We start from the raw sequence: 9,249 nt of genomic DNA, 5'->3' as shown, positions 1-9,249 counted from the left end.
GGAAGGGGCCGTTTGCATCAATTGTCCAAACCCCCTGCAATGTAGGAAACCTGAACCCACAGCCCTGAGACTAAGAGTTGCCTGCTCTCCTGACATCTTGTCTCTCTCTTGAGTGCTCTTCCTCTTTAGTCTCAGGGTCACCCCTTGTAGAACTCAGCAGGGAAGAGGATGGGGAGAAAGCTAGCATTGCTTGGCTTTGCCTGTCATTGGCTCTAGCGCCACCTACTGTTGGGCTCCCTCCCTTTTGTCCAATGGGCACCAGCCACCCCTGATCCCGCTGGCCACTGTTGGCAACAGAATACCAGACTAAGATGGATTTTGGTCCGATTTAGCAAAATCATTGCATTCTTGACCTCTGAACAAACCCTCTACCAGGAACCCAGGGATCCCGCAGGAAAGGCTCCCAGCCTTTCTTTTGGAGAGGTTGACTGGAACCTCTAATTCCAGAAATAATTGATGTAGCCTTGATCCTCAGTGAAGAAGTGATGGATTTAGTTCTGGAGGGAGGGCACATCGCTGCATGCCAGTATCGCCTGCCAAGCTCCCAAAGATGCCAATACCTGTTTATGCTTTCTGACCCATAGCCATTTTAATTGCAAGGAAGCCCATCACGCTGTTAAAGCCCAAAGCACAGCTGACATGGCTTGGATTTTATTTTTTATTTTTTAAGGAGTCTGATCCAGAGACAGTTTCGATTGCTACTAAACAGGCCAGTGGCAGGGCTGGGGTTCAATTCTGCCCCCTGCACTGCCAGGTGGGGTTCAATTCTGCCCCCTGTACTGCCAGGTGACGGTTCCTGGGTTTGGTGGTGCAAACTCATGTCACCTTATTGACGCTTTAAAACTCCTGGAAAAGACTTAACCTGAATTTCTGGCTTCTCTTCAGACGTTCTGTGGGATCTCCTTCACAAGGATGACAGAAGCAGAGGCTCTTGTGCACCCGACTTAAAGGTAAACTCCTAATGTTGTGATCTTCCTTGGGAGGGCATTGTGGTCTGTGAGAGAGGCTCTGTCACTGAGTTAAGGGCCTTCCCTACAGTCTTCTGTTTCCACCTCCAATAGGACAGGGGCAGGAGGAAAATAATCCTAACCTGTTGTAGGGATTCTTACAGCCTTATTTTCTTTCTGGAAAGATGGGAGGGTTTTTCTAGAAATGGCGGAGGAATCGGATTAAGTTCGCATTTAAAGGAAAACCTAACAAAGTCACTTTCTCCAAAACAATCAGTGAATCAAAACACAGATAATTTCTATTCCCTTCGCAGAGCTAACAGATCCCAGAGTTCCCTAGGAAGAGGGGTCGGTTGTAAAACCACAGTTTTAGCTCTGTGTAAGGAATAGGGGTCTCTTAACAACTCTCTGTGCCCTTAACGATGTACAGTTCTTGGGATTCATTGGGAGAAAGCCATCACTGTTGAAAGTGATATGCTACTGCAGTGCAGATGGGGCTTTAGCTCAGTCTTGACTGAATGTTTGTTGTGATTCGTTTGTGGGGCTGTTATACAACAATGAGCAGTCAGTGAGCAATTTGTTCTGGTGTGCTTGCAGGACTTTTTGCTGCCTTCCCCCGTAGAAGTCCGCTTCCCTTTTATTTATTTTTCAAAAGTGGATTTGTTCCAATAGGGTGACAGAGCGCTTTGATCCTTGCACAAGCCTACAATTATGGCATGTGCTAGGATCCCTCCTACAAAACACCGAGAATCTTGGGACATCCTTTGTCACCCTTTCCATCAACACATGGCCAGCTCCCTTCCATCACGCCTCCTTCCCCTGGTGCTGCGAGTTGAGTCGGTTACTTTCCTTCCTTTCCCCGCAAACATGACCAGGCTGTGCAGGCGAAAACTTAAAATCATTCATAGCTCAGAGGCAGAGCATCTGACCTGCATGCAGAAAGTCCCAGGTTCAGTTCTTGGCATGTCCAGGTATGGCTGGGCAAGACATGGAGAGATGCTGCCAGTCAGTGTAGAGAGCACTGAGCTTTTAAAAAGAAAATCCACCCAAATTCCTGTGGACTAAAGAAGCCAGGGCCCTTGAGTGATGTTCTTTGTGCTTCTTCCTAGGTCTTAGTGATGCACATAGAGACCTATAAGCTCAGCTAACTAGCCAGGCTAGAGGCCTTGTGCCTTATCTCATGTTAAGAGCAGCTTTAGTCCCAAGGTTGTAAACAACCTTCCTAAGTGTCTGCATTTGACACAAGAGAGTCCTTTGTTTCCTTGCCTAATGAACAGGTAACGAAGGAAAGACCATACATGGTATAATTAGTATTGTGTTGTAACTTTATATTGGAGGAAGTTTATGCATATGTATTCCTTTAACAGATAACAGCTATGTATATAAAGCTTTGCTAACCTTTTGGAGAGTGATCCCACTGAGCCATTATTGCTAGCAATAAACACCCTTTGTTTTATCACCAACGCGTGGAGATTTCCTTCAGCCTCAAACGTTAATTTTGCTACATTAGTATTCCGTTTTTAATTTTTTTCTAGCTTACCTTATTCCTTGGGGAACCCTTTTTTATGTGGCAAAGCTGGCAGCACAGAGGACAATTCAGGTGCTTGGAATTGGCATTATTGCGCAACCCCCTCACCCTTTTTAAATTTTTGTAAGGGTGGAAGTCTTTTCCTGCTTGCCTAACTCAATTTTCCTCAAGCCATTGGTCAAGGAAATCAGCATGAAACAAAAAAACATATATGATTCTGATAGTCTCTTGGGAGCAGAGTGCATATATGTGGACTCTGAGCAAAGGTGCGTTTCATAGAATTATAGAATTGTAGCGTTGGAAGGGGTTCAAAGGAGCATCTAGTCCAGCCTCCTGCAATGTTTGTGTGCCTTCATTCTGTAAGTTTTTTTTCAAACGACACCCATCTCCCCACCCAAAGCAAACAGGGGACAAGCTGGAATCCCTTGTTGGGAGCAAAGCTCAGAGGTTGCTGCAATTTGGGGGGAAGCTGTGGCAATTTTGGGCAGGGTGAGGGTGGAGAGATACCCAGAGCCTTACGTGTGTCTCCTCCTAGCCCTTCGTAGTTCTCCCAATGGCGGTGGCTTTGCAACTGATGTCCTTCTGCGTCGCTCTCATTTCAACCCTCTTCCTGGTCGCGGCCACATGGACCGACTGCTGGATGGTTAATGCTGACGACAGCTTGGAGGTGAGGGTGAGGAACAGGAACAAGTAGCTGAGATCCAGCATGTTTTACTACGCTGGGATACCCAGCTTGGTGCCTATATATGCAACCATTCCTATTCTACAGATCTATAATTGCATCCCTCTTCCCTCAGGGCCCCTCCATAATAAGAAAGGTTGCGGTCACCCTTCTCTGCTTGTGGAGCGCTTTCCCTGGCCATGCCCACCTGGGGCCAACCTTTACATCCAGTGGAGGCAGTTCAATCTGCCCTCAGCCAGGCTCTCCCATCTCTCTACCTCCTTATAACAAGTTCAGAGGGTGGCGCTGCCTGTTGGCTCCCTGCTCCTTAGTCTCAGTGTTGCCCCTTGCAGAACTCAACAGGGAGGAGGGTGGGGGCGAAACTGGAATCACTTTCACTTTCTGTCATTAGCTCTGGCGCCACCTACTGTCAGGCTCCCTGCCTGCAAAACGGGCACATTTTGGCAGCTAAAGTGTTCATCTCTCTTGGGGTACCTGATGAAATTTGATTGTAAGCCAGCCCTGTGTTAGGCAACCTGCTAGTTATAGTAGTAGTAGTAGTAATAGTAGTAGTAGTAGTAGTAGTAGTATAAATAATAGGTGAGGAAAAGGTACTGGTATGCTTTCGAACTGCTATGTTGGCAGAAGCTGGGACAGAGCAACGGGAGCTCACACCATCACACAGATACAAACCGCCAACCTTCTGATTAGCAAGCCCAAGAGGCTTGGTGGTTTAGACCACAGCGCCACCCGCGTCCCTAATCATAACAGGAACTGAGCCCAATTACCTATTGGAGCTCTTTGCTGTGCAAAGTGAGTAGCATATGGCTTGGGAATCTAGTTGCAGAGTTGACTTTACCTGTTGCAATCCAACATGCAGAGATGCTTGTGGAGTACGAAAAGTAGTTTATTGTAGGTAGTACATAACTGGGATAGGGAAGTGTTTTCGTTCTATCCTAACCAACTAATCTGGGCAATACAAAGGCAGCCCTGCTTGCTCCCTTGTTCTCAGAGGATAGACCCAAGGTGTCCTCTCATCTTGAGGTCCAAAAGAGAAGTCAGAGGAGGTGGAGGAAGTTGTAAATAGGATGCAACCTAAGATGTTTCAGTCTAAAACATCCAGTCCTTTTCAGCTCTGGCCCCAGTCTGGTGGAATGCTCTGTCACAAGAGACGAGGGCCCTGCGGGATTTGACATCTTTCCGCAGGGCCTGCAAGACGGTGCTGTTCTACCTGGCCTTTGGGCTGGACTCAGTCTAACCCCCCCCTTCTTTTTTTTTTTTTTTTGATGGAACCCCTTATATGGGATTTTGTATATAAATTTCCCCTCGACACTTTTTGCTGGCCCATGTAGGACCAGCATGAATAGTTGGCCCCAGTGAATATTTGACATTTTCTCCCCTTATGGCTTTGATCTATAGGCTACCACTAAAACAAGGCTGCATTTTAAGCTGCATTTTAAACTGTATTCTAACTTATATTTTAATCAACTGTTTGTTTGGTTTTTGTTTTGTTTTTGTTTTGTTTTAAAATGTTTTTACTGTATTTATATTTGGTGTTAGCTGCCCTGAGCCCGGTCTTGGCCGGGGAGGGTGGGATATAAATATTATTATTATTATTATTATTATTATTATTATTATTATTATTAACAATGAGATAAAACAGTAAGCTTAAAGGTACAGCGATAGCCTGGAAATGTGGAGGTCCCTTTCTCTATCTGTCTCAGCCCCAAGCAACCCCCTTTTTTGCACCCAAAACTTCCGATGATCTTCTTCGCAGGTCAGCCACAAATGCCGAGGACTGTGGAGGGAGTGTGTCACCAACATGCAAGACGGTATCAGGACCTGCGACCAGTACGACTCCATTTTAGCAGAGCACCCCTGTAAGTCTCCAACAGCTGATGGGCTGAAGCATCTTCGGGTGCATTCAAGTTTCTCAGCCCTTGCACAATTGCGACCCTCCCCTTCTACAGTTTGCCCCAATTGTGGGGGGTGCTGGGAGGTGTTTCTGAGCATGTTAAGATTGCTAAAAGGGCTGGAACTGATGATCAGGCCTCCAGGGGTGGAGTAAAAATGCAGAGATCAGGGCTGACCAGTGGAGAGTCCTCTCTAAAGTAAGGTTGGATAGGCTTACGTCAGTGGGTGGGAGAACTGGATTCAGAACTGGTGGGCCAAATTTTATCTCCTGCCCCCCTCCATGGGCCAAGTTTGACCTGTCAATCATCTGACATCACAATGACATCAGGGGAGCTTTTCTTTAAATAGAGCTGTGCACTGAGGCCCCGACCATTGTCTGATCATTGGGGCTTGCACTGCACAAGGCATGACCTCATGGGTCAAATCGGGAGCCCCAGCACAGTTGTCAAACCAGTGGCCTATAGTGATGATAATAATGTGCCCGTGATCTGTGGCAATGCAAATACTCTTTGGCAAGCTGTATCTCTCTCAGCCTCAGCCTCAGTTTGTTTTTTGGCAGTATAGGGGTGATAACACTGCCCTACATTTTTAGAGTTGGACGGGGGTAGTGCTCCAATCTCCAATAAAAATAGGGATGTCCTATATAATAAAAACAACAATTTTATTATTTATACCCTGCCCATTTGAGTGGGTTGCAACAGCCATTCTGGGCGGCTTCCCAACATATATAAAAACATAACAAAACATTAAAAGTTTTTTTAAAAACTTCCCTATACAGATGTCTTCTAAAGGTTGTACAGTTACTTATCTCCTTGGCTCGGGGGTCACGTAACTCCAGACCCTCCAACATTTATCCGATGAAAATACAGTGGTACCTCAGGTTACAGACGCTTCAGGATAAGAACAGAAATCGTGCGGCGGTGGCAGTGGGAGGCCCCATTAGCTAAAGTGGTACCTCAGGTTGAAAACAGTTTCAGGTTAAGAACAGACCTCCAGAACAAATTAAGTTCTTAACCCGAGGTGCCACTGTAGAGACTTCCTAAGGAAAAGTGGGACATTCCGGGATCTAATCAGAAACCGGGACGGCTTCTGTAAACTGGAACTATTCCTGGAAAATGGTGACTCTTGAAGGGTCTGGTCTGCAAAATGGGGGAGGGGCAGGAGGCACAATCTTGGATGGACTGGAGGTCAGAGGCACCAGATTAGGTAAATAAGGAAGCAGGAGCTAGAGGAAGAGGCAGAGAGGTCGTCAGAAGACAGGTCAGGTGCCAGGTTGAGCAGGGAAGAACCAGGGGGGAAGAGCCATAGCTTAGTGGTAAAACATCTGCTCTGCATGCAGAAGGTTGCAGGTTCAATCCCTGGCATCTCCAAGTATCCTAGGAGAGACACCTGCCTGAACTCCTGTATAACTGCTTCCAGTCAGTGTAGACCATCATGAGCTGGATGCACCAATGACTCAGTATGTTAGCTTCTTATGTTTCCATTTAAATCAGCTCTTTATCTGGCACCTTGCTTTAATTTTAGGAAAGGGACCTAGCTCAGTGGTTATAGCTCCTGATATGCATGCAGAAGAATCCGGGTAGAGAAATGGGAGGGACTTCTGCGAGAAATCCTGGGGAGCTACTGCCCACTGGTGTAGACATTGATGGTCTAAGTGGACAAATGACCTGGCTTAGTATTAAACAGACCTTCAAGGTTCCTCCCAACAGAGTCAGCCAGGGGACGCCAGGCCAGTCAGATGCTTCTCTGACTGACCTTCAACTACCTTGTATTTTGCTGTCCCTTCTCAGTGAAGATTGTGGTGACTCGAGCATTGCTGATCACAGCTGACATCCTCTCGGGATTCGCGTTAGTCTTGCTGGCGCTGGGCCTCGACTGCATCAAGTTTCTCAAGGACGAGCCACACGTTAAGCTGAAGATGCGCTATTCGTCAGGATTAGTCCTGGGAGTCGGAAGTAAGTGCCTTTTCCATTGGGGTCTGGCTTTGTTGATATCGACCAGGACAGGTACTGAGGCAAGCCTTGAGGTGGAAAGTGGAGTCTCCTGTACAACCTCTCTCATCCCTCATAATTACACAACGGGATGCATTGGCCCTGATTCTAGGACAGGACCACACTGTTTTCCATCCAGGTCTCCTTTTCTGCTCCTTTAGATAAGACGGCCATCCTGTGTTGTGCCATGACTCACAATGGAAGCCATTTTGTGTTATGCCCCCACGCCTACAGCCAGCAGCCATTTTGTGTTATGCTGCACACCTCAGGGCAACCATTTTGTGACTGGCCCAAATATGCCCACTGGCACAAAATGGTCAGTTGATATGGAGAGATTTTGCCACATATATGAACATATACAGAGGGATTTGGGTAGTGGCCCAGTATATGGACTAACGCCTCTGCCTTTCTTGAGATAATTGTGTTTTCTTGGCCCACCAGGTGTCCTCGGACTGGTGGGCTCTGTCTGGTATGCCGTTGACATCTATATGGAGAGGACCACTCTTGTCTTGCACAGTGTGTTCTTGGGAGTCCATTATGACTTTGGATGGTCTTGCTGGCTGGGAATGGTGGGGTCCTCAGGATGCTTCATGGCAGCCATTGTGTTGACTTGCTGCCTTTCTACCGCCGCAGGAGGTCAGTACGAAGAGTTAAGAGTTCAGACACAGCAGCAAAGGTGGTGTAAGAGGAAAAACCATAGTAGTTATCACTGGCTGTAGATATCCCCCAATTGTCCTAAGGGAAGAGTAGGAAACTTGTGCCTCCCTATAATGCTAGGACCTGGGGCCATCCAAGAAAACCAAACATAGGAGGACTCAGGACAGAGAAAAGTACTTCTTCACAACACATGTTTAAATTATGGAACTCACTATAATAAGAGGTAGCGAGAGCCACCAACTCACGTACCTTTACAGGAGGACTAGACAAATTCAGGGAGGCTATCAATGGCTACTAGCCAGTTATCACTATGTTCTGCCTCCACTGTTGGAGACATTATGCTTTGGAATACCAGTTGCCGGGAACCACAAGTGGGGAGGGTTGCTGTCGTGCTCAGATCCTGCTTGGGGGCTTCCCCTAATGGGCATCTGGTTGGCCACAGGATGTTGGACTAGATGGGCCTTTGGCCTGATTCCGCAGGGCTCTTATGCTCTTACATGTTCTTACCCTTATGTTCTTACATTCTCCAGATATTCTTGGGCTACAGGTTCCAACCACCCTACCTAGCTACTAGCCATGCTGCCTAGGGATGATGGGCCCTAGCTGAATTCCTCCCACCCAACAGTGAGAATTTGGAGGTGATGTCAGGAAACCCTGCTCACGGTGCTCCCCCCACATGGGTGAAGATAACCTAGCAGGGCTGTTACAAGATAATGTATGCACAGTGGTGTAGCATGGTGGTGGGGCTACCGGGGCAATTGCTCCAAGTGCAAAAATTCTTACGAGTGTGCCTCTGCAGCTTTTGCCCCAACCTTTTGCCTGCCTCACTTGAACAGCACTCCAAGCAGGAGCTGGGAGAGGATGGGCCCTTGCAACCTTTGGCGGTGTGGCGCCCCCCCCCCCCCACCAGCAGAGGAGGCGGGCAGACGGCGAGACTTGCCACGGTGGTGATGCCCAAGCCCAAGGAGGTGCATGCACATGTTCCGCCGCTGTGCTGAAGCTCCGTCCAGTAGCAACATCAGCGCCGCATGGAAATGCCACTTAGGGGGCACAATAATTTTCTTAGGGGGGCAATACTTTCCTTGCCCCGGGCAGAGGCAACCCACGATACGCCACTGTGTATGCACTACTCTCCAAGAGCACTAGAGAGGGCCACGTCGATTTCTAAATATTGTGACTTCAATTCTTCTTTCCAATGCAGGTGCTGCCCCCCGCAGGAGACCTCAGCGCCCGACACACCATTCGCCCACAGTCACTTGCAAGATGTATGCCATGGCTTCCCGCGTGTGACACGGAAGCAAGCGGTCCCAGTGAGCGAACTGCCTCTGGAACAGCTGCTCACGAGCTTTTTCTCTCCATGCTGGCTTTGGAGGGAAGGCAGAAGACCACTTTGGGGCCTTGCCCGCACGGCGCGTGCCTTCTCCCCCCCCCTAAAAAACAACAGTCCTACCCCTGTGTGGCTTAGATGACTGCTGGTGAAGCAGGAATAGGGAGCCACACCTTGCCCCACCCCTGATATTGTGACTCTGGCTCAGATCCACTCTCTGATGC

General features: G+C 48.0%; 1 protein-coding gene across 1 annotated transcript; it reads left to right on the top strand.

The window, feature by feature from the left end:
* The first annotated feature begins 823 nt into the window (after positions 1–823).
* On the top strand, positions 824–9,038 carry LOC310769537 (claudin-16-like). Its single transcript, XM_083629011.1, has 6 exons — positions 824–950; positions 3,011–3,142; positions 4,914–5,016; positions 6,841–7,005; positions 7,483–7,677; positions 8,900–9,038. Exons 2-6 carry the CDS (start codon positions 3,029–3,031, stop codon positions 8,986–8,988), a joined length of 666 nt encoding a protein of 221 aa, XP_083485137.1. The 5' UTR covers positions 824–950; positions 3,011–3,028; the 3' UTR covers positions 8,989–9,038.
* Positions 9,039–9,249: the final 211 nt, after the last annotated feature.

Source organism: Podarcis filfolensis (genome assembly GCF_964270895.1).
Source record: "Podarcis filfolensis genome assembly, chromosome: 8".
Classification (NCBI taxonomy): Eukaryota; Metazoa; Chordata; class Lepidosauria; order Squamata; family Lacertidae; genus Podarcis; species Podarcis filfolensis.
Note: the sequence above shows the minus strand (reverse complement) of the source record. Positions and strands in the feature narration are given on the sequence as shown.

What these genes read in the sequence shown, in the direction of transcription:
- LOC310769537 (XM_083629011.1), top strand. Translation starts at nt 3,029, where the DNA reads ATGGCGGTGGCTTTGCAACTGATGTCCTTCTGCGTCGCTCTCATTTCA. An exon ending in CATTTTAGCAGAGCACCCCT is followed by an intron (nt 5,017 to 6,840) that starts GTAAGTCTCCAA and finishes GTCCCTTCTCAG; the next exon opens with TGAAGATTGTGGTGACTCGA. An exon ending in CCTTTCTACCGCCGCAGGAG is followed by an intron (nt 7,678 to 8,899) that starts GTCAGTACGAAG and finishes TTTCCAATGCAG; the next exon opens with GTGCTGCCCCCCGCAGGAGA.